General features: G+C 41.7%; 1 protein-coding gene across 18 annotated transcripts in view; it reads right to left on the bottom strand.

The window, feature by feature from the left end:
- STOX2 (storkhead box 2) overlaps positions 1-24,152 on the bottom strand; it is a 142,720-nt gene that overhangs the window by 49,583 nt on the left and 68,985 nt on the right. The window contains exon 1 of one of the 18 annotated variants that reach the window (XM_057370182.1): positions 21,855-22,531. The exons of 16 other annotated variants lie outside the window; for them this stretch is intronic. In XM_057370182.1, coding sequence (XP_057226165.1) covers positions 21,855-22,020 — 166 coding nt within the window. In that variant the 5' untranslated portion in view covers positions 22,021-22,531. Of the gene's footprint in view, positions 1-21,854; positions 22,532-24,152 lie in introns of those variants that run through there. One more of the 18 variants, XM_057370190.1, reaches the window with a different exon arrangement.

The following is a 24,152-nucleotide window of genomic DNA, read 5'->3' as shown; positions in this document are numbered from 1 at the left end:
GTGAAGAGAAAAATTGTAATAATCACATTTTGGTTTTAAATGCTTAGTATTGGGGTACAGTTAGAAGTCACCATGCTGTTTGAAGTAATTATGTCATTCTGGTCTCTAGGTCTATTTRCCTATCCACATATAGGGACAATTTTGTCCCTTGCATAGATCAGGGACACTAATCCAAGTTGCGATATTTATAGGTGTGGTAGTGATGATCTATAAAAGTTTAAAAGAGGTACTGGGAGCTTTTGAAAATTGGTATGCTCTATTGTTTCTCTGTCCTAGTCTTAGTAACCTGCTTTGGGGTTTTATTAGTAACTACAGCCAGTCTGCTACAGAAGTAGGGGATGATGTTCCACCTTTTGAGGATGTTCCGTTTCCCCTAGATGTTAAAGGGGCCACTTTCCTGATGTTTCATCTGGTAGGAATGCTCTATATGGTCTGCAGCATGTCTAGAATGAGGGCTGAGTTTTCCACAGGGACTACCCAGACACTTCCCCCAGGTGTTGAAAAGTCTGAGTGGTGTGGGATATGGGAGATTATAGGCCAAATACTGAAGCAATTTTCTGAACCAATAGCTTTTAACTTCCCACCTGAAAAAATTCAGAACCCAGCTAAGGTGGGAAAATATCTGAAAGAGAAGTGCAATGAGAACGGTAAGGGAAAGAAGCTCATTGCAATATGCTGGGCCCTGGCTAATGCTTATTGCACACTGCTCAATGATGTAGGGCAGGAGACAGAGCCGGAGGGACCAAAGGACAAGTCAGCAGACACCCCAGTCACTCAGGCTGCATCTAAACCAGACAGCAAGCCTAAACCAATAGCAGTTGCCCCTGTCCAGAGAAGGAAACACAAAACCAAATCCATTCGCCCAGTGGATGATGATGGGCAGCCCATAATCTCACAGCCAGCAGGGGAATCTAAACCAGAAGTTATTGTTGAGTCTCTGACCCCGGAAAACATTTGTGGCCTAAGGGCAGATTACAAAAGACAGCCTAATGAATCGATATTGGGCTGGCTGGTCCTTGTCTGGGACACTGCAGGTGATAATGTGATGCTGGATGGTGGTGAAGCGATACATTTGGGATCCCTGTCAGGTGATGCGGCTATTGACCAAGGGATGGCAAGGGGGCCTGAAACTCTCAGTCTCTGGGCTCCTAAAAAGTGTTAGGGAAAGATACATGTGTGTAGAAGATCTCCACATACATCAAACCTTGTGGAAGACCATAGAACAAGGGATTAAATGCTTGAGAGATCTGGCAGTGTTGGAGATCATTTTCTCAAATGACCAAACAATCAGGAGCTCAGATATGGTAAAATGTACGCAGCTGACATGGCTAAAACTCGCACAAGTTGGGCCACAAGAATATACCTCTGCTTTAGCAATGATGAAGTGCAGTGAGCAGGACGAGACTGTGCTTGCTGTGGCGAAGAAGCTCCGGGCATATGCAGATACTGTGCATGGCCCAACACATGCAAGAATCTCAGCTGTGGAAACAACCCTGTCAGAATATATACAGAAAGTGGAGAACAAGACGGAGGAGAATCATCAGCAACTCAGGAAAGAGATTAAAGAGAGCCTTCTCCAAATCGCATCGGTCCAGACCAGAGGCCCTGTCACCAGGAGTAAACGTCCCCCAGCCAGAGAAAGAGGGTACACTCCACGAGCAATCCTCTGGTTCTTCCTGCATGAGCATGAGGAAAACATGTGAAGGTGGGACAGAAAACGCACCTCTGCCCTGGCAGCATGGGTGTGTGAATTGAAGAATGGCAACACTCAGAGAGGAAGCTTCACCAGAAGAGAAGTAGCTCTGGTTTCCCATAACCAAGCTGCCCAGCATAACGAAAGGCAGAATGACACATCCAATCCCCTGGAAGGAACCTCTGCAATGTATGCCCAGGGAAGGAATGGCAGCCAGTGCTAGAGGGGCCCTGCCTCTAGCCAGGTGGAGGCCAGGGAGAACTGTGCCTTTCGGACTGTGTGGATTCATTGGCCTGGCACAGCAGAACCACAGGAACATGAGGCTTTGGCCAACACTGGTGCGCAGTGCACACTATTTCCATTACKACATGTGATGACAGAATCTGTTTCTATTGCTGGTGTGACAAGATTGCAAGACCTGACTTTGGTGGAAGCTGAGGTGAGCCTGACTGGAAAGGAGTGGAGGAAACATCCATTGTGACCGGTCCAGAGGCCCCATGCATCCTGGGAATAGACTTTCTCCAAAGTGGGTACTTCAAAGACCCAAAGGGATTAAAGTGGGCCTTTGGAATAGCTGYTGTAGAAGACAGATGGCATCAAGCAATTAAACAGCTTGCCTGGGCTGTCCAAAAATCCTTCTGCAGTTGCACTCTCAAGGTGGAAGATCAGCATGTTCCAGTCTTCACTTTTGCCCAAACATCTATTTCATATTGGTGGGAAAAAAATTATCAAATTTTTCACTTCAGAGGAAACAGTTACTCTGTAACATTTTTCTGTGAAAACACTGTCTCAAACCAAGACAGTACCACATCAATGTTCAATGAAAGTTCTTCTGATGGAAGGGAAACATTTTTCAAATCTAAACCTGCAGCATACATGATATAAGCAACACTGTTCTGCAACAACGTGTGCRGATACCCCAGCTTAGTTCTCACTGCAGTTTGCCACCCATGGAAATGTTTAACTGCATTGTTCTTTTCCAGTCCAGAACTCCTTGAGCTGCTGCTATCACCACTTCATTGTATTTCTTCGTTGTATAAGCTTGATTCAACAGCTCTTGTTAAAGACTAGCCAAACTGTAAGCCTAGTTTAAACAAGCAAATCACCTCACTCAGACAAAGGCAATCTTCAAGCCTGCCTCAGTAAAATAAACTTACAATAATAATAATGACAAGCATTCCCATGGGCTCATCTGAAATGCGGTGCTAGCTATGATATGTAACCCTGAATAATTCTGGCTCAAGTCCACCTCAGGAGGCAAAATACACCGGATTTGAGAACAGGGTGGTTTTTTTTCCACTTCTGCTTTGTTTATTCTTGCCAATGTCACTATGTACTTTCTTGGGTTATTCCATCAACCAGTCACAAAACTGCATGAAAAATGCAAACAAAGACACAGAAGTGTAATGCAATCAATAAAATCATTATTTTTTGCAACTAAAGCAATAAACCGCTAAATTTAACAAAATACTCTTCTAGGTAAGATCATTAATGACAAAATAGATAGTCTTAGAGTCAGGAGTTATTCTAGCATGGACTTTAAATCTTTTGCCAGTGTGATTTGCATGTACTGTTCCCCAACTAAATTAATAGAATTTACTTGGATTTAAAAAACATTGTTTGTACACTAAGATTCAACTCTACTTGAGAGGAATGGCATGGYCTCACAAGGAAGAGGCTGGACTACAATTACCTGGGATCTCTTCCAATCTGAWTTTTTCCTATGATCTTGACACTCAAGGTGTTCAGTCAGATGTCAATTTGTACAGGCTATTGGGATGACTGGAGGCAGGGTCTGGAATTCAAGACCTGAACAATCCTATTGAAAGTAATAAAAGTTCTCACGCCAAACTTCTTATGCATGTCATACAACAATCAACAGCAATCAGGATCAGTCTCAAATTTGCCAACTCTGATATACCTGTCTCCTGTGACTCATGCTATCACCTTGGATGTGTTAGCAACAGCTGTTCAAGTAACCATAGTATAAAATGAGGCCTTAATGCCATTAATTTACATATATTTTGAATATAATATTTATAAAGAAAAATCAGAAGTCAGATCTAAGTAGAGCTCTTGTGATCTTTCCTAATGCATCATTAGATTTTGCTGGTGATGCTACAGGGTTTGTGCATGTTTGGGATTTTCTCCTTTGTTTGGTTGGCAGGACCAGGGATGTCCCAGGGCTGAGACTGGTGGAGGGGCAGTGTTCCCAAGGACTGTACAATAGAGCAGTGTTTCCTAAAGTAGGTTATGTGAAGGATGAGCAGAAAGGCATCAGAGGGAGGGGTGACTGTGGAAAATATGGATGATGTCATCCTCAGCATCAGCACATCTTAGAAAATATATGGCAGTGATTTATTTTCCTAGTATGCTACCAGAAGTTGGGAAAGTGCAGACCTATCCCAGTGTTTTCTTGTTTCACTGAATCCTTTTAACCAACTTGTTCTGGAAACATGGACAACTTGGTTATAAATGGCCACGTGCTCAGCCTTTGTCTTAAGCCTGTGCCCAGATGACCCATTTTGCACATTTCAACCAAGAATAAAGTGACCTCATTTTCAAAAGTGCTGAGCACCAGCTGTTCCTATTGTGCGTTCACAAACCGCACCATAGTTTCCTGTTTTCAAATTCTTGACCTCAAAAGAATTTTGAGGCAGCAGAGTGATTATATGTTCTTCCACTTGCCATATGCCTACTTATTCTAGTTCAAATATAAAAGTCTGAGTAAACTACTTTAAAATTCTGAATGCACTAAATAAGAACAAGTACTCCTGCCACTAGAACTTAAGTGCAACGTAAGTGAGCCACGTGATCTAAAAAAACATTTTTTGCACAGAATGACTAGATTGAAAGTCAGAGTGTTTCAACTTTAACTCTTAGTTTATTTTTTGTTTTCTTTCTTTCTAATGAATGGCCTGAAAATGGATGAACAATAGCACCCCAGATGCTGCACCTGAATTTCTATTTCCGGGCTTAAGTTTCTTTGCTACCTGCTACATAAAGTTAGGTCAACRAATTCAAAATCATTTTACTACCGTTTTTGGCTAGTGACTTTTCCATAACAAATGTAGTTTTCCTTCAATAGTTTTAAACTGTTACTTGAGCATACCACTGTCATCTCCAAACAAAATATCACATTGCTTGTGCAAATAATAAATACAGCTACCTCATCTCTCCCCAAAATCCATGAGACTTCAAATCAGCAAAATCATTAAAACAACTTACCCACATATCACAAAATGAATCATGCTAATAATCTGTGCACAACATTTCTGCTTTATTTTCAAATTAAACTAGTTTTTAATAAAAAGGTAGCAAGAAAACCTCAATATATATTCAATTTGCTATGACTTGTTGTTGATTTCTACTGAGAAGACACTGATTTGCACTGCATTACTGCATTACAGTGAAACATCCTGACTATGTGCGAGGAAAACAWCACTAATTTTGGGCACAAGTAAGTTAATCCATATAGAGATATCACAAAAATGCACATCACCWAGTAATTAACAAAATTACAAATATTCTCCCTCCAAATACAGTATTTTAATATTCACAGTAACTTAAAGAGCAATTGCTTGTACTCCCAAATCCAATAGATCTTGATATCTTGCTTATGTTAATTAGTCAGATTTCTGTTTTGATTCCCTTGTAAAAGTAAACTTCTCTTGCTTTGCACTTCTAGCTCTACTTCTCTGTGTTTTAGGACAGCAGAAAGCAAACTTGTGGGAAGGGAGCTTTCCTGAAAGCAAGGTCATCAGGTGGTTCATCACGCACCCAGAAGAGGGGAGGGTGAGATAAAGGCAGGAGGGTCCAGGGTAAAGGCCAGGAGCAAAAATGTCTTGCTCTTGCACAGATGGACTCTCATCTCTGAGAATCAGAGGTAAAGTGGRCATACTAGTAATTAAAATTCAGTAGTTTAATATGTTTTTTGGAAATTCTTCTCATATTTCCTGACACATTACAGGTCAAACTGCCTACAAATGTTAGAGGAAACTACCTGAAAGTTGCTGGTAAAGTGCACATGAAGAGGTAAAAGTTTTATTTGGAAAATAATACAGAATACAGACACTATCAGATCACTGAAAGTCCTGAAATGTATGAAGGTGTTTGAGCAGATAACACAAGACAACAGTAAAGGAAACAAATAAAAATGGTCTCTTTCTCTTGAAAGTCTTTGAAATACAACTTGTTTCCTTGGTGTGAGGAAGCTTTGTCAATGACCTTTCAAGAAAAAAATGGGTATAAATCCWGCAAAAAACAGCTCATAAATCCCTTCACGCATCAGTACTTTTGGCTCCACTTGTTYCATACTGCTGGTGCTCTGAGAATCACCAGAAAGCACATCCCACCCTTGACCTACAAAGCCATACCAGAGTATTTCCAAGCTTTGCACCAGTGGCAAGCCACAGAGATTTGCTAATGTCAGAAGAAGAGCTGGCTCGTCCTGTTTGATGAACTATCCTAAGAAAAGCTGTAAATTCAATATTAATTTGTTCCTCAATGCTATTTTTCCATGTAAACTATATCTGCAATCACAATGAAGTCATCTTCTATAATTACGAATGCAGGACAAGCAACATTAGATTCCAACATTTGCGATTCACATACTAAAAGAAAAAAATCATACAGCAAACATGAACTTATTTACAAAAGCAAGTTATGCCATTTGCTTTTCACAGAACAAAATCAATAGAACAAATCCACCATACCAAGAAATATCTGAGTATAACTATGAATTCTAGACCTCTTTAAACAAGCCATATATATGTACTCTTTATATACTCTCACTGCTGCTATGAACTGGTTTCAGGCAGCTTTTGCAATTTTACAACAAAGTAGTAGTCATGAGAKATTCAACAAATTAGCTCGCACTACTCTCATCCCTTCACAAATGCTTGGTCAGACAGGCTTGGTGGCAGGCCATCAGCTCCTTATGCAAGGGCTCTCAAAATCCTACCACCTTGCCCCTGACCATGTCATCCAAGCCCTTTGTGGCTGTGAAAGAGGTGACAAGAAAGGGGCAGAGGATTTACACTCATATAAGTGTTTCTACACGAAAGACTTCCAAAAATGGCAAAGTTGAGATGCAAGTATTAAAGACAAGGTTTAAATGCAACTACCAACAACAGCTCTTGCAATTAAATTCATTAGACTTTGGCCTTTTCCTTCTGACTACATTATTTTGGTGCCTTCAAAATTAAAAGTAGTCAGGCCAAGAAAAATACCCAAAATGCTTGCACATAAAACTCAGCTGCTTAGCATATTTCATTACCACACTGTTCAAAAATACTGAGCAACTTAAACCTGGAAGCCACTTGGCTTTAGCTACAGATAAGTGCCTGAGATAAGAAGTGTAATTGTTCAATGTAATACTGTAGCATGTTTCATATAAACATTTGCTAACACTGCACTTCATATATTTCATTTCAGTGTTGTGAAGTGCTGCTGAATGTTTCAACTTTATTTATGGTCTGTTCCTTTAATATTTACACATCCAAGATTCCCCTTGATGTCGAATTAAATACACTATCCTAACTTCAAAGTAGAAAGGAGAACTTACGCTTTGCAACTGAGGGCATAGCCTACAGGTTTCTAGCAGTTACCTGGCTTATTTGTCTCCACTGCTGAAAGAGGAAGGGGGAAAATCTGGAAAGAATGCATTAATTTGTTAGAGAAGAGAAATGAAATTGGGATTAACAAGGGATAGCTTCTGCACTTAGTAAAATGCTTTGGGTTTAACCACGATTTTTCTGTAACCTAACTACTAAGTACATTAAAACCTCTGAAATTAGRGTCCTTACACAAGAGACATGTTTGCAGACTTCTTGGAGGCTCTGGTTTCATGACAGAATGCGTTGTGTGACACTGCTGTCTCTCTTAGCCCTGCACTGTCAATTCTTCCGCATCATAGCGTTTGGACAGCCTCAAGCAAACTTGATGGAGAGGGGAGCAGTCTCAAAGGTCTTATGATCCCAGAAGTCTTGGTCACCCACCACAAGGTGTACCGAGGAAAGGCTGAAGCCAAAGCCCAGACATATAAAGAGACATCAGAATATCCAGAAGCAAGAGACAAGAGAAAACACAGCTGGAATGAGATGGAAAACACAGCTCACAAACACTTCCTGGCTTTTTTTCACTTTTATAGCTGTTTGTAAATAACTACCAGGGAAAAGTCCTGCAGCCTCCACTCAAAGAAATCTCCCTTTCAACTTTTCAGTTTCCTGCCTGCTTTTCTGCTGCAAAATCAAGCGGAGGGACTGCCACATTGCAATGACATGAAGGCACAGGTCAGGATTACCAGAGGGAAAGGTAAACTCTATGATGTCATACCACAGCACTTTTCAGCAAGGCATGACATCTCACGACAAAACCTGGCATTTTGCCCTGATTTTAGGGTAGTCTACAAGTAATACTCAACAAAAACCACTTTTGGCTCCAGTTCTTCCCCTTCTGTCACCTACATGGTTTTGTCATAAGTGTCTCAAGGTCTTCTTCACCTCCACGTAAGCACCAAGAGTTGTAGTTCCCCCCTCTCACCACTGTGCAAGCAGGGGATCACCAGCCTAAATATACATGAGAGACCACACTAAGCACCACTGCCACAGTGGTAACTCCACTCATTTCAATGACTGCAAACATAGGTATGTTATTACTCCATGTCAGCCTGACTATGTCCCCATAAATCAGACAGTTAGGAATAAACCAACACCACTAATAAATTCAGGACTAAAGCCTTCTGATTTTCATACTGCAAATAATCCTTGGTCTTCCCTGAGCATCATCAAGTGAAGTTCCAACTTTGTTGCTTGGCTCTGCCTAGAGAAACTATTCTACTGTTGCCAGCAATGCACTCAAAGGCCTTGCTTTTGCTCTCATGCTACAATAAACTAGTAATAATTCAGTTAAAAATCAATAGAATTGTACAGATATACAAAGAAGAATCTGACCCCATGGTCTATTAGGTCGTTTTTAATGATCCCACAATTAGAGAACTCAAATTAAACATTTAACATTTAACCTTTGCTGCTGCTTCTAAATTAGCTAAAACAGATTAAAAGCACATGCTTTTTTTCCAAGAGTTCAAAAAATAAAGGTTTCAAATCCAGTAAAGGATATTTTATATGTTTCCATTGTGCACTCGAGTTTAAAGTGCTATACTTTTAATGTGAAATAGCAGCTTCAGACTGCTAAAATCATGGACTTTGGAGGTACTCTGATTAAGCAACCACTACACAGACTGCATCATGGACTGAAGTGGACAAAAGTCAATGTCCTGTGAGAATCTCAGCTACAACGGTGCTTAAGAACACTTCTGCAGATAAAACAAAGAGTGAWAAATTCAAAGACTGGTGAGTGGAAATTCTTCAATTTCTTTTTAAACTGAAGCCTAGCATGAAAATGTCATTTTTTAAATCATATTTACTGTTTTATATTCTGTATTGATCATCACTTGCCTTGTTTTTTCAATGTTTGCATTTTATTCTTGYTAAGAACTTCTCCAATATCAATTACAATTACTAACAGCATGCACGTCTAAATAAACACCTGCAGATGTACACAAAGCATAAACAAAATGCACTCGTATTGGTATACAACCCAGTCTTCTSAAATAAAATCTATTAAATGGATGTGCTCTGATGTTAAATTAACAAGTAATATATAAAATCTTTAAAAGAAGGGTGGAAATTAAAAAGAGCAGCATTAAAAAGAACATACTTATAAACATATATGTGTAAAATAAAATTATATATAACTTGTATGAATATATTATGGCATTCAGCGCATACAGCAAAGTTATTTTGTACATAAACAGCAAGAAGATGATTTCTGTGAGCATCACTGAATGTGTATAGAGGATCTCTTGGGAGASCTGGACCACGTGCAGTGCATACACAATCTCTGGAAGAACCACCACAAGCAGCTGTCTCCACCCACATCTATACAACATACCTGAAACTTATTTCAGAAAGCTTATTTCTGTGATGCTGGTCTATGAATTGACAGGGCTTGGGGACCTAATTTTGATGGATACTTGGCAGCTCTCCAGAGATGAAGGTGACTATTCAGCTCTATACTCCACCAGTGTTTTCAAATGCAACCCATTGAGCACATGATTTGGATCAGTTCAGACCCATATGAAAATTCAGGTATGCAGATTTTGAAACCCACGCAGTCCAATTTATCAGCTTTCAGAGGCTCCTGCAAAAACCAGCACTTTTACAGAGACACCCAATGTGTCACAAACTTAGGAAGCCATGGTGGAAAGTTACAGCCTTTAGCTATTAGCTGAACCAAGATTAATCTTGTGAGCTAACCAATGCCTCCAACATGAGGAAAGGGGATACCTTGTAGACATGAAACATTAGGACTCACTTTTGCATCATTTTCTCAGGTCAACTCTGCCTTGAAAGAGCAATTCTGCTTTACTAATAAGCGGAAGACTTGGAAATAACTAATGCCTTGGCACCAGATCCTGCTTGCAATTTGAATCAGGAGTTGACATTTCTGGAATGTCAAGAGTTGATATAACAAGAAACTCCTGCTTAATGCAAGCCTTTCATCTAGGCATGTGTCACCTTCAAGATGAGACAGCTCATAAGGCCCAGAATTCTGAGGAAAAGGAAAGGAAGGAACTAAGGAAAGAAAACAATGTGAAAGTAGGAGTAAGTGAAATTACAGAAGTAATTAACAAATGCTTCTTTCATGACTTTAGAAGAGAATGTGTGATGACAGGAATCCTGTTAATATCCTAGTTACAAGAATCTGGAATGTGTATGTTGTGTTCAGAGAGATGGGATTAATGTTGCTTCTTGACCTAACAGCTGATCTGCTGTTTTTCTACCACCAAAAATACTAAGAACCTCAAAACCTCCTGCACATGTGTGTATATTCTTCACTATTGAGAAAAGCTACCAAAGAGCACAGAAAGCAAGTTTAGTATTGACCATGCACACAACTCAGGGCTGCTACAGGGCCGCTCTCCATACGCAAGGCGAGCAGTTGTCACTCCTAACACTGYCTGGCATCACAGAGCGTACCTACAAACAAAATTAAATGAAGACTGCTAAACAAATTTTATTGCCTGCATCAACTGGCAAGGACAGAAAGCATGCTGGGGGGAGCAGCACACACACACTTTCTTTTTCCTTCCACTCCCTTAGACATCTGTTTGTGGTTATAGCTGGACACAGCAGACTGGGCAAGACAGACCTGGGTCTTGATGGGCACAGACACTCCTTGACACAACAAGTTCTTACTTGTTGCTGGAAAAACACAATCCAAAACTGCTTTTGAAAGGCAATATATACCAGAGCAGGTTTTAGATTTTTTTTTTTTCTTGCTGGTCCCCTGTAACAAAATAGCCCTCTCAAAATTATGCACAGCAATCACATACGTGCACCCATCCATTCAGGAGTACAAAAGAGGTCAAATGCTCTGATCTGAAAAGCTGGATTTGAAGCTAATTTGCTATTAAAGTGACACTTCCCATGGGCATCTGTGCTATCAGTCAATTTTGACACACCCAGTACTGACAAAGCTTCATTTTACACCAACCCACTAGTAAGATTCAGTATCAACACYATTTTGTATGCTTTCTCACTGCTTTATACACACCATCCTTTTCAGTGCTGCATTAGTGAATGAATTATGATGACACAGGCAGGTTGAGCTTTTTACCTCAACTCTTTTAACTTACCTTTTCATGATTTAACTCTAAATGCCATCTACAGTGAAACACTTCACTGTACTTAAGTACATTGCTTGTAGATATGAAAAAAGGATTGCTGTTAGGGTTAGAAAGAATTACCATGAAAAGGCAAATGTACTTTACTGTAGAGCCTGTTGCTCTGTTTGGAACAATCAGCACTGGGATGAAAACAGAACAAGATTATCAGTAGGCAGCAAAAAAGTTGTATCAATTATTAGCCTTTGAAATGAGCTCAGAGACATGCAAGCGAAAGAGTGACGGTTCTGATTTAAATACAGACAGTTAAATGACTTAAATTCAAACCCAAGTTTGAGCTGGTGGAAGTGAAGCGTATTTCTCATGACCAGAAACAAGAGCATGAGCCTTCTCTGGCAGAACAGCAACTCAGCCCACGACTCCTCTTTTTGTGTTCTGCCACCCACCCTTGTTACTGATAAACCTGCCCCAGTTTCTCTACCTGTCCAATCTGTGCCTCTTATTCAAAGGCAGACCTAAATTAAAAGGGAGCATTACTCAGCAGTTAAAGCTACGCCCTCCTCAACCTTTCCAATTCTTCTATGTAGGTAAGGAACATSCACAAGAGACAAGTATGTGTATTGTTTATGGAAGCAGCATTGCCATGTGTTTTCTACCTAAACAGTCAGCCAAAACTTTTCCCACTAAAGGACAGAGTCAGACCTTTGGGGGCCTAAGGCACATTCTCAAGCAGAACCATTAGCACATGCACACAGAGCACAGGCTCACTACATAAGCAATTAGATAAACTTACATAAATCATATTTTACTGCACTGCACAACTGGCAGTATGGCTGACCACATCTGATGAAAGTCATTGTATGTGGTTCTAAAATAAACAATACCTCATATAGCTACTCCAACATCTAGCAAAAAAGGTAGTTAAGAACGTTATTTTTGAAATGAAGTTTCTAAAACATGCCTGTACACCCATGGATATTGAAGAATATTTCTGCAATTAAAATAATTGTACAGACTGAACCTAAGACTGACTCAGAGGAAAAGCCTCATGATTTTAGCAAAAACCAAAACYTGCAAAATGTTTCATTCAGAGATGACTATATATTTTTCAAAGAAACTGGAAAAAGTTCAGCAACTGAGACTTCATTAGAGCTGGAAGAAAAAAAACGCAGAAAACCATTTTTTGCATCTCTGTTCCATGAAAACATTTCAGTCAGATCCATTCCTATGCAGACATCCCATGCAAATACAATGTCAAGATTTCAGTTTTCAAATTCAATGCTTATGGAACATTTGTATCTGAAGAACAAGAAAAGTAACCACATCCATCCATAATGTAACTAAAGACTTATTCGTAACATACTACAAACTTCCCCAAATATTCCCTAAAGATGGACTTCCTTTATTCATAATTTTTGACTGGACTAATGCAAAGGGAGGAGGCCAGTGCATGAACAAACAGCTAGTCAATCTGATCCCACCCATGATCCCATCTCTTCATCAGTAAAACTGCCCTGAAACCAGAGGCTGAAAGATTGCTTGGGCCTTGGGTGAACTTKTCATGGCCACTGGTATTTTTCCTACATCTCTCAAAAGAGATGTGCTGCAGACATGCCCAGTTTACAGGTGGAGGTTGTAGCTGCTCCAAACTTCATGTTAAAGCCAATAAACTTCTCTGAAGTTTCTGGCCATTCTACACACCCAGCCAGCAATGCAGTAATTACACCTAAAAGCACAAATCTGAAGAAAACTTTGTAAAAAATATTTCCGTTTCACTCTTTTTTAAAAAAAATATTTAGTTTAAGGCTTACATGTAGTGAAACAGGTCACGGTATGGTCCAAGAACACAAATTCTCAGGAGAGCAGAATTTAGAATGTCCTATGAAAATGAAGAATGGCGCTTCACTCTAAAATGCTGTGAAAATTCAAGAGGCAAAGTCAAGTACTACAATGAAATTTAGTACATAATCTTTACTGGTTTATAGGATAAACAATTTATGGCACTTACAACATCACATATGGTCAGAAGTTCATCTACAAACTAGGTCACAGGTCATCAGCAGGAAATTCATAGGAAATTATGGAGGAAATTAAAAGAACACAAATGGGCAAGCAAACTAGTTTATACAATCTAGGTTCTCCCAGCACAGCTTCCTGTATTATGATGAACTCAGTTTTCATACTGAACTTTGCTTTCTCCAGGCCACATTAARTAACTTTTTCTGAATTGTCTATTATACTCTTTAAGCCCCAAAATGTGGAGGTCAAATTCACTAAAAAGTGCCATTCAGGTTTTTCCCTTTAAACAGTATAGCTGGGAAAGGACCTAGTAAACATATTTTGAAATCATTAAATGCAGATTTYTCACCATTGACACCTCAACAATGGGTGTGCAACATCCTTCATTGACACAACTACCAGTGAGGACAGTACTCAAACACAAGAAGACATTCTCATATTCCTTCAGTTCCAGCATCCCAGCCAAACTGCATTTTTTATCATGTTTGGGCAGATGACAAGACAAATWCAAAATGAAAGAGTTGCAAGATACCTTTGCAGTCTCTCTGCTTTCTCCTTTAGTTAAATAAAAAGATCTAGGATAAACGTGATCAACTTTTCCTTCATTCTTTTTCACAATATCCAAATACCCACAAAATAAAAGCAGTTCCTCAACTGTTAGCTGGTTCACTCTGCTGCTTTCACACTCTATAAAATCCAATAAAAACACTCAGATCTGTTTTTTCAATATCCCAAACTGAAATTTGTAATAAACTGTGTATTTGTAGCTATCTCCTGCAGATAGTATTTCCCACTGAAGCATCAAGAAACATTTGTAAACTATAATTATAGGAATCCCATCATCTACAATTTGATGAAAAACAGAACTACCTTTGGGTTGTGAGGAGCTGGTTGATAAGGTACAAGTGATAACAGTACCGAATAACAGTCATTCCACATCATTTACTGCTGCTATTATAAACAAGCTCTCTTTTCCGGCCTGCAGCAAGGTGAGAGGGAGAATTCTAAAAAAACAGGGTTTCACTGTACACAGGATTTCACCTGCAAAATGAGGACTGCTGTGTTCACACTGAACACACCTATTACTGGATGTCTGTTCTTACCTACCATTACCAAATCAAGGCCTGGGTTGAGAAAGGATCCTTTTTGTGATGGGAAGTATTACAGTATAAAACAAAGGAAACAGTTCTCCTACTGAACAGATTACCATCTAAGTGCAGAGAACTGCAGAAACAGTTAAAGGTACCCAGTGAATGACTGATAGAACAGGGAATATCTCCCTCACCTAYTTTCAAACGCAGTGATTTTAATCTCTCTTCAAAAGAAAGAAAAGGGAGAGTTGCTATCCTTTTTATAATGAATTCAAGCCTGTTGAAAATCAAGTTTTCTTGTTTTGGTTACCTTTTGCAGCCTGTTTAAAAGCTGCCAATACASATCAGGATTCTGTCTAAACTAGACTGCTCTACCCACTCCCATCATGCTGCACACCCAAATATACCTGCYGTAAAGCCAGGTCTTTCCTTTCCCCCCACCCCCTCCTCCACAGGATCTTTGAGTAAGATAAATCCAGCACCTATATGTCATGCAAAAGTGAGACAGAAAACAGCATCAGCAGAGCAGCCAACTCAATAAAATATGCTGAAAAAAGGAAGCCAGTAGCTATACACAACTCTCATACCCCTTCATAGCCACAGGCAGTCACTCAGGAGCAACAAATACTGGTTTTGGAGATTTTTGCAACTTCAATATTCAAGCATTTTCCCCAGGACTACTCTGGTTGCTACCGGCCTTGATACCAAAAATTCTGCAAGAACAAGCACAATTTCTTGAGACTTTTAGAAAAGCTTTTAAGCCTTGTTTCTGCTTCCTGTCCTATTTATTTCATCTAGGAAAAAAAGACCCATAAATGAAAGCGTTCAGTTTAAGTTCAAGCACTCAGGTCACAGTTTTAATGGTCACTATGCWTTTTTTATAAAAATAAAAATTAAACCAAATTGATTTTATAAAAATTAAACCAAATGCTTAGACAGAAATGCATGAAGTGTTTAATTAGATACTTCTTCCAAGGGGCAAGCCATATTTCTAAGCTCAGATTTACATCAGCACCAYCAAATGCATCAGATATCCAGTTTTGGTAATTTAATGGTAGTTTGGTGATTTAAAATAATGGAAAGTATCACTATTTTCAAGGAAAAAAGTATCATTTATATTGTGCTCTTTAGCAATTCTTACACAAGCTCTAAATTAGCTGGCAATTTTTGATCATGACTCTGATGCTGTCTGGCCACCTCCAATCRTGTAAAACCATGCTCAGGGGGATCCAAGAGTAACAGTACCTGAAAGTTTTTTCCAACACTGCTATCCTTGAGTTGTGGCCCAGAATTTGGATGTTGATTCTGTTTTATGCTGTTCACAGAAATATTCTACAAGCTGCTATGGGTTATAAAGTAGAGTTACACTAAAGAAGCTTCCCAGAAAACAAAACACACTTTTTGGAGAATTTCTACAACATGCTTAGCAAAATATCATCTTTATCGTCTTCATACCTGATTGTACTCATAAGTCTTTAAACTGTGCAAAGAATGTTACAAAGACGGTAGTTTACTCTGAACTCTCCAGCATACCAATGAAGTCCTATTGTTGCTCACAGCAGAGCAGGTCATCAGGCTGACCCAAGGTGTTCTGCAAAATCCTCACATTTCAGCCTCCTCCAACAAGTAATGCATTTTGCAAAGATGTGGCTGCTATTCAATTCCAAAACGGCACGATATTCAACACCCTTCAGGTTTATCAAGCATTGCCAACTGAGTATAACTTCTACACCTGTGAAAGACCAGGAGCTATTTGTGAAGAATAAGTACTGTGTTTATTCTGAACCCTTGTCTGTTCTTGAAAGAGGAGCTTCCTGTATCGTCAGTATCAGTAGTCTATCATGATACCTAGTGTGCATATAGAAAAATTCCTTCAATCACAGGACTACCAGAAAACACACCTAGAAATGTATTCACATTCGGACTGATATGCCAATACAAATGGCAGTGACAGCCTTTGGTGACCTGATCCTGGAGCACCTCTGTGCACCCCTACCTGGCCAAAGGTCCAACCAAGCCAGATGAGAAAACATGGAGAGTTTGAATGCAAGCAGGAACAAGAGGCTAGGGATGATTTGTAACCTGAAACTTAGCCCTGTAGAGATGAGTGCATTGAACTGAGATACAAACATGAACAGGTCTAGGTAAGATGGAGACATACTTCTTAAACTCATTCTCTTTATTTCTTAAATTCATCGCTGTTGAATTTTATTTCTAACGCCATGAAGAAAAGACACTCTGAATCTCCATGCTCATAGGTCACAACAGCCAGGAGAGCAACAGGTACTCGACTGGAGTTTGGTCAGCTGAACGCACAAGCAGTGCTCAAGACACTGCCTACAACCCAGTCTAAAAGTGAACTCATGGCTATGCAGAAAATGTCGTAGTATCCAGTATGCAAGGACCAGGCATACATGTGACATAACACAAGAGGCATGGGCACAGCACTCTATGTAAGTTAATACCACACATACAATTGTAGGAATAAAAAACAGGATTCTACAGAAAGAGAGAAAAGATTGTCTTTTGGACTCTTTTACRCTAGAAATCAGGGCGGGAATAAAATATAGTAGAAACTGTGTGAAAATGATTGGTCCATGAGCTTGAACCAAGTTTGTGSTCTGAAGACAGAGCACACTTAGATCATTCCCCTAGACCAGGATGTAGTGCAAGTTCCTAATTCTCTATCAAAGTAAGTGGATGTCACGATGCCACAGAGACCAAAAGGGACTGGAACAACACACTGGAGTGACCCTTCTCTTGGAGTTCACCAGTTCACCACAGACTCAAGCAAAGGAGACAGCAGGATCCAGAAGGTAAAACTGGTCCTATTAGCCATTGACACCCACACGCTCTCAGTTTTTACTGTCCCAGTAATGGGTCTGGCCTAAGACAACCCAAAACTACTCAGAATTCAGAGAGGCAAATCAATCACATTACTGTTAAGAAGATGAATGGGAAGGTGTTTCTTAATAGCACAATTAAAAAAAAAAAGGCAATGCAATACTGATTATTCGATTGAATATTAATTACAATACAACAGCCTTCAAGCTAGAACATATTCCTCATATTCCTTTAGATAACTGTATTAAGGGACAGGAGAATTCAATGAGGTTCGCATGTATCTGGCACTTCTCAATTACACTAAACTGAATTCTTCAGTTCGCATGTAATTATCTCCAAATACTAATCATTACAGTTAGAGGCTCAAGCTTAAAAAAAAACAAACCACTCAAGACTCTTAAATTTACTCTGATGGCTTACTGTTCAAGGAGCTTGAAGAGTTTGTCCTAGACCTTTCATCAAACAGTCCTAAAAGAGAGAATCAGGTTATCTTTTCCTCCTACAAATTTTAATTTGCATAATGATACCATCAGTTGGATAGCAGGGTTACATACTTCTCTCCTTTCCCTTCTGCTTGAACTTGGTAACCAAACTCCACTAACAGCAGGCAACACTGAGACTGAATTTTACTCTTGAATTTTACTCTCAAATTTTACTCTTGAATTTTGAAGGACTGAAACTCCTGCAAACTTTAAAGCAAAGAGCAATAAAGTAATTGCATACTTTCCAGAAGGTAACTTCCAAATGACCACGCTTCAGAATTAGTTTTTACCATTGCAGAAAGCTCTTCAGACATACCTTCATGCTGTGAGTGTTAGATCGTTACACTACACCACCTCCATCTCAAACTGACATGTTATGTCCAACACCAAAATTTTCAATTAAAGTAACTGAAGAAAGGCTGCAGGAAAAGTTATTTCTTTCAAGAGCGTTACTCAGTTCTGGTAATGTTTAATGGCTGGGTCAATCACAGGGTGCAGCTTCTCTCTCTGCTAAAACAAAATCCAGGATTTGCTTTTGTATTTAGAAGGGGGAAAGGAAAAAAATCAAGAAGCTTTCAACATTTAAAAAGCTATACATATTATTTCATTTAACTGTTTGGAAACCTCCTAAGTTGCATTAAGTTTTATCCTGATTGGCAGTTGCATATGATTTCGTTTCCCTTGTATTAAGCAGCAATATATCAAAAACTTCAAGTATTTTCTCCCCTTTTCAGTAACATGTATGAATGGTATTGGATTCAAACTTTTCAGCAAAGAGATTGGATTCAATCTCTTTTCACACAAGGTCAAAGCTTTACATTGCTGTAATTTTCTTTTTCAGTGTTTTTTCTCCAAGACAGTCCTCCACAGGGAAATTAATATTCAGCATGAACAATGAACTCCTTGCATGGCCTTTGAACCCAGTGGTTGCTAGGAGGCCTAAAGAAACCCTGGAGTACAGCCTATTTAATAGCATGTATCAAGAGATTATTCACAAGCAAAAATGTGTGATTTTCTAAATGGTCTGCTTTTTCCCTCCTTACTTCCATCTCCATTCATCTGTCAAACAATCTTTAGATTTCATATGAATTGCATCTGCATCAATTTTCTGTAATTATGGGCAGTTTGTTCCCCAAGTATTGAAAATGTGACTGGCCAGCCACCAATGCTGCTTCAAATCAAGCAAATATCAAACTGCTCCTTACTCAGTTTTACTGAAAAGACTGCTTAAAATCAGATGTGCTTCACCACTCTAGCATGAGGTTTGCACTTCCATTAAAAACATGATTTTGCTTGGAGACTGTATTTTCCTCATACAAAATACCATGGCATTGACCGMAGGATCATTACTCAGTATTCCTCTGCGCTGAGAGAAATATATATAACTTCCCCATGCTCAGTTCAGGCATACTTGAATATTAACATTTCAAGCTTTTCAGCATCTTACTGAAAGTTGTTTGGTTGTATGCATTTCCATATTTCCCCAAGCAGAGTAACTGAGACAAAACCCCAAGGTTTCTTTTCTACCCACCACCCCCATCATAAACGACAAGGCATTTAATTAAAAGATAACCACAACAATGCTAATGGTGATGAGGTTAAATGGTTGGATAAACAGAATGCAAAAGCCTCTGAAAAGCCCATGTGTTTTGGGACACTTTCTCCCCTACAACATTCTGGGTGACAAAGAAAGTATTTGTATTCCTGATCTCCACAATTTTTATGCCMGAGAACTTCCTACAGATTTCCTGCAGGGAAGAGAATTTCTTTCAGATGATCACAACTTCAAGTGAAAAGTGTTTAGACACAGTAGCTATTCTTCCCAAAACTAATATTTGGAAAAGCAGTGGACAAGGATCCTTTACAAATAAATGAATGTGGCAACTATCCGCTATGAGAGAACAATTACATTTCCAAAAACCTATTAAGCTGTTCTTGAGGTTAAAAAAAAAAMCAACAAAAAATAAACAACAAAACCAACAATTACTTGCTGATTTTAATTTTCAACATGATCTCCCTCCAACAACTTCAGCAAATTAGTAAAACTTAACATGACATTTGTCCGTCATCTTCAGTTGCTGCAATTTAAATCAATGCACTCTATATTCATAAACAAGTATTCCGAGTCTGGACATTACTTTAAAACATATTACAATTCAATGCCCCCTCATGCCCCTCAAGGACACAGGTATTTGCCAACAAAGCAGGCYGACACATCTGATTCTGCAGATTGCTGGTATTTGGTTGGATTGTACCAATCTTGCCAAGATAAAGCTTTCACAGAGCCAGACCACTTCCCTGAAGAACTAAAAACAAGAAAGAACCACACCGCTTGGCACAAAATGCTCATGTGAGCTCCTTTGCTTTTAAATATGGGCTTTCACACTGAAAGGAAGGCCTAAAAAGTACCGACCTCAACAAAACTGACACAGGGTATGTTACAGTGGGAATATGAGGACATTCACYCAGAACAAAAATCTTTGCAGTATTGTAAGATTCAGCTTTCCAGACACCCTCAGGTCCTACAGCACCAACGGAACAAATCAATCCCTCCACCACCACAATCATTCTCCTCTTCTTCAACTGTTCAAGCATAAATTATCCTTGTCATTTCCACTCACTATGTGACTTCCCAGGAAAGGAAAAATCAGAGCACCAATTGCCAAAACACCACAATATTCCTACACACAGAGATTTTTTAATAAAATGCATATTATTTATCTTGTACTCGGGCATTAAAGAAAGAACAGTCACGAGACCGAGGYGTTTTTAAAAAATGAGAAACCAATCCTGACTAAGGAGATCCGTTTATTAGGGCCAGAGATAGGAAGGCAAGCATGTAACTGAAAACCACAATCTTTGGCTCAACCTTTGCAGCAGAAATAGGGTGGGAGGGGAGAGCATACAGGACTGGAGACATTTTCAGTAATGCATTATAAATACCTTCGTTTTCTCCTTTAAAGGAATCTAYCTACTCAACCTAAATTGTACCTCAGAGGGAAAGGAGTGCCTTTGTGATAAATTGGAATTTGCCATCGTAATAATGACACGTTATGTCCTATCATCACAATAAACAGGCAGCAGAACAACAAAGGAGGTTTCCAGGATTTTCTGCCCCCAGCCCCCTCCCCATCAGCATTTTTCCAAGTCTTCTTTCGGGTATTTATGAAATTCCTTAATTTCAAGGMCATTAAGACGTATTTCAGGATGGAGCAGATTCTGCTAACAGTACTGAGGCTTTCCAAAATCTCACCAGCACTCCATCAGAGGCCAAGCCTCTCCCTGATGCCTGCCTTTTCCTGCGCTGTTTTTTGTTTTGTTTGCGCTTTCTCTTTCCCATGCACAAACATGTTGGTGCAGTGTCCATTATTTCCCWACGGCCTTCCTTGAAAACCACTGACAAATGAATATACATGCACGTGTGTGTTCCACCACATACACAGGTCTGGTCTCCTTCTACACCTCAAAAAACAAATGCAAATGTGTTTACAGTCATTTTCACCAACACATGCCTTGCCATTGCAGAAACATGCAGGCTAAAACCCAGAGAGTCTGTAACACGGCAAGTGCGTTTGCAATCACAAGTAACCCTTTTCCTTTCCAAAATGGAAAAACCCGAAAACCCGATGAGTTAACTAGAGTTAGCTGGATTTGAAAAGGAATGTGTGGGGGAGCAGTAAATATCCAGCACATGCTTTTACGCACAAAAGGCGCAAAGGGCTCCATGCTCTGCACATCCAGTCATTTTTGTCTGCTCTTCCACAACAGAGATGCAACCGTTTCTCTCATAGATTTATTTCACTCGACTAATAGATTTTAAACACCATATTGCGAGGACCCCGCTGTGAATCTTGCAGAGGTACAAAATGGTGGATGTATGCTATTTTTTTTTTTTTTTGCATTATTCATAACAACTCAGCCTCCCGATCGCAGGCTCCCCTCCGTACCCACCAACACAGCCTTTCCAGCCAGACASACATCCCGCGGCAGCCTCGCAATAAAGCTCTCTCGCATACACAAATTATGTTACAAACCTGATGTCATGTAGCCCCGTGATGCCTGGGAAATAAAAGCTGGGGGGAAGTGCTTGTGCAGTCGGTAGTCCTTCTCGCTGCGGGACCTCATGCGGTCTGAGGCCCGGTCGGAGAAGTCGGAGCTAGGCCAGGCCCGCCGCAAGGTCGTACTCCGCGTCTTCTTCATCCTGAGGATGCCCAAGCCTACTCCTCCCGCCGCAGCATGGGTCAGGGGTGCGCGCTGCCGGGCATCAGCCTAGCGCGGGCACCGCCGGGGCGCAACCTGCGCGCATCTCGCCGCTCCCTCTTCTAGGGCGCCAGCCGCAGGTCCCTTCCTTTTTTTTTTTTTTCCCCCTCGAATGATCCAATTTTACACACGTCCCACAATGCATTACACTTCATTTGCAATCGGTCCGGCTTATAGTTCCCAGATTTGCGTGGAGGAAAGGCACGTTATGTGGCTTCTCAGGCAAAAAAAGGAATTGGGAGGAAGGGGGGCTGAAAGGGGCTGGGGACGAGAGATGTGCAGCGTGGGAGCTCGGGGGTCCCGAACAATGGCCCAATTCAGCCCAGCCGTGCTTAGCCAACTGTGAGCTCCGACACAAAAGGCCCAAACAAACGAGGAAAATCCCGCGGCCGCCGGCTGCGACCCCGACCGCGGCGCGCCCGGCGCGGGGGAGGAGGCGGCAGCTCTCRGCGCGGCGGGCGGAGCGGCGGAAGGAGGAGGGAAAGGAGAGAAGGGAGGGCCCACAGACGCCTCTGTCGGCCGCGGGATGAGCGGATGCAGCCGCGACCCCCCACCCGCCCCACCGCCGCCGCCGCCGCCGCCTTCCTCCTCAGGCCTGCGGCGCCCGGGCGGCCGACAGCGGCCCGCGGCCCCTGGCAGCGCCGCGCCTCGCCATGGTCGCCGCCGACTCCCGCCCACCTGTCCCAGGAGCTAGACCGCCGCCAGCTTCGCGCTAGGGGCGGCCGGCGCGGGGGGCGAGGCCACCGGGGAGGCCGCCGGCCGCTCCGCCCGCCTGCCCGGCCCGCCMGCCGCCCACCCTACGCCCCGCCGCGCCGAGAGCAGCTGCTGCCGGAGCGTCGGGCCCTTCGCCGCCGCCCGGGCTCATGCTACTCCCGCGGGACCCGTGCCAGTCCCGCCGGGCTCTGTGCTCCCCCGCGCGGCACCGGCTCGTAGGCGCCCGCGTACAAAGCCCCGTGCACCGCAGGGACCCGGCCCTCTCCCGCCCGTTCCCGCTCCGCCTCCTTTCCGTCCGTCCGTCCGTCCGTCCTTCCTTCCTTCCTTCGTTCCTGCCAGTGGAAGTGGGGGCGGCGGGTCGCCGGGGCCGGGTGCGCAGCGCCAGGCACCCTTCACCGCCGAGCTGCGGGTGGCGGGCAGAGCGGCCTTGCGGGCCGGGCCCCTTCGGGCACCGCTACCGCCCCGGGCCAGCCGCGGGGCGAATGGACACAGCTGGGGGAAAGGTGCCGGGAGAGCATCCTCGGGCCACCCCTGCGTACAGCCTGCAGGCTTCACCCACGCATCCTCCGCCGCCTTTCCCCATCGGCCCCTGAAGAACCGGCTCTCCCCAGGAGGGCCTAGTCAGTCACACCACATTAAAAACCCACCACACTCCACAAGGTTGTCCAGGGGGCTATCCTTTCACTGGCGGGAAGGGGGTTGTCCACCCTCTCACCACAGTGGTTCACACATCTGCGCCCAGGGCACCCACTTCACTGGGGCTCGGCCACCTGGGCATTTTATGAAATCCAAGTTAACCAGAACTGTGCGAAGGGACTCGGTTCCTCCTCTGCGAGACAGCTCCGAACATGCCTGGTGTCAGGTGCTGCCACCCTTACCAATGGGGACAACTGCAATGCAGGGATGTAAAAATTTTGCCAGTAAATTACTTACGTATTTACATTGTTATAATTTATCTTTCTTACACTGGTTTTTGCAAAATTTCTAAGCATGGAAAAACAGAGGACTGTAATTCTGTAATTGGAAATTTTCCATTATGGTGAACCAGTTAAAGGATGACCATCAGTGAATTAACATCAAAAGTCAGTGGACCATGAGATATTATCCCTTTGCTGCCTTGCTGCATGGCTATGGGTTAGTCTCTTCAGTAGCCACCTCAGCTTGTCTGTGGGCAGTGCACACACCATAGAAATATTCAGGGGGTCATACACAGCCGTCCTTTTCATATGAATAGAAATTATATTAATGAAACTCAACAAGAAAGTTGAAAGTTAAATGCTATGAGGTTCTTTCTCATTCAGCCTCCTCTTTTTCCAACTGTGAAAAGCTATCAGGAATGACATATTTCCACTGATGCT

The sequence above is a fragment of the Malurus melanocephalus genome, unplaced genomic scaffold (assembly GCF_030028575.1).
Source record: "Malurus melanocephalus ecotype Western Australia unplaced genomic scaffold, MMel_1.1 scaffold_121, whole genome shotgun sequence".
NCBI classification, from domain to species: domain Eukaryota; kingdom Metazoa; phylum Chordata; class Aves; order Passeriformes; family Maluridae; genus Malurus; species Malurus melanocephalus.
The sequence above is the reverse complement of the archived record's forward strand: the minus strand, read 5'-3'. Positions and strand labels throughout refer to the sequence as shown.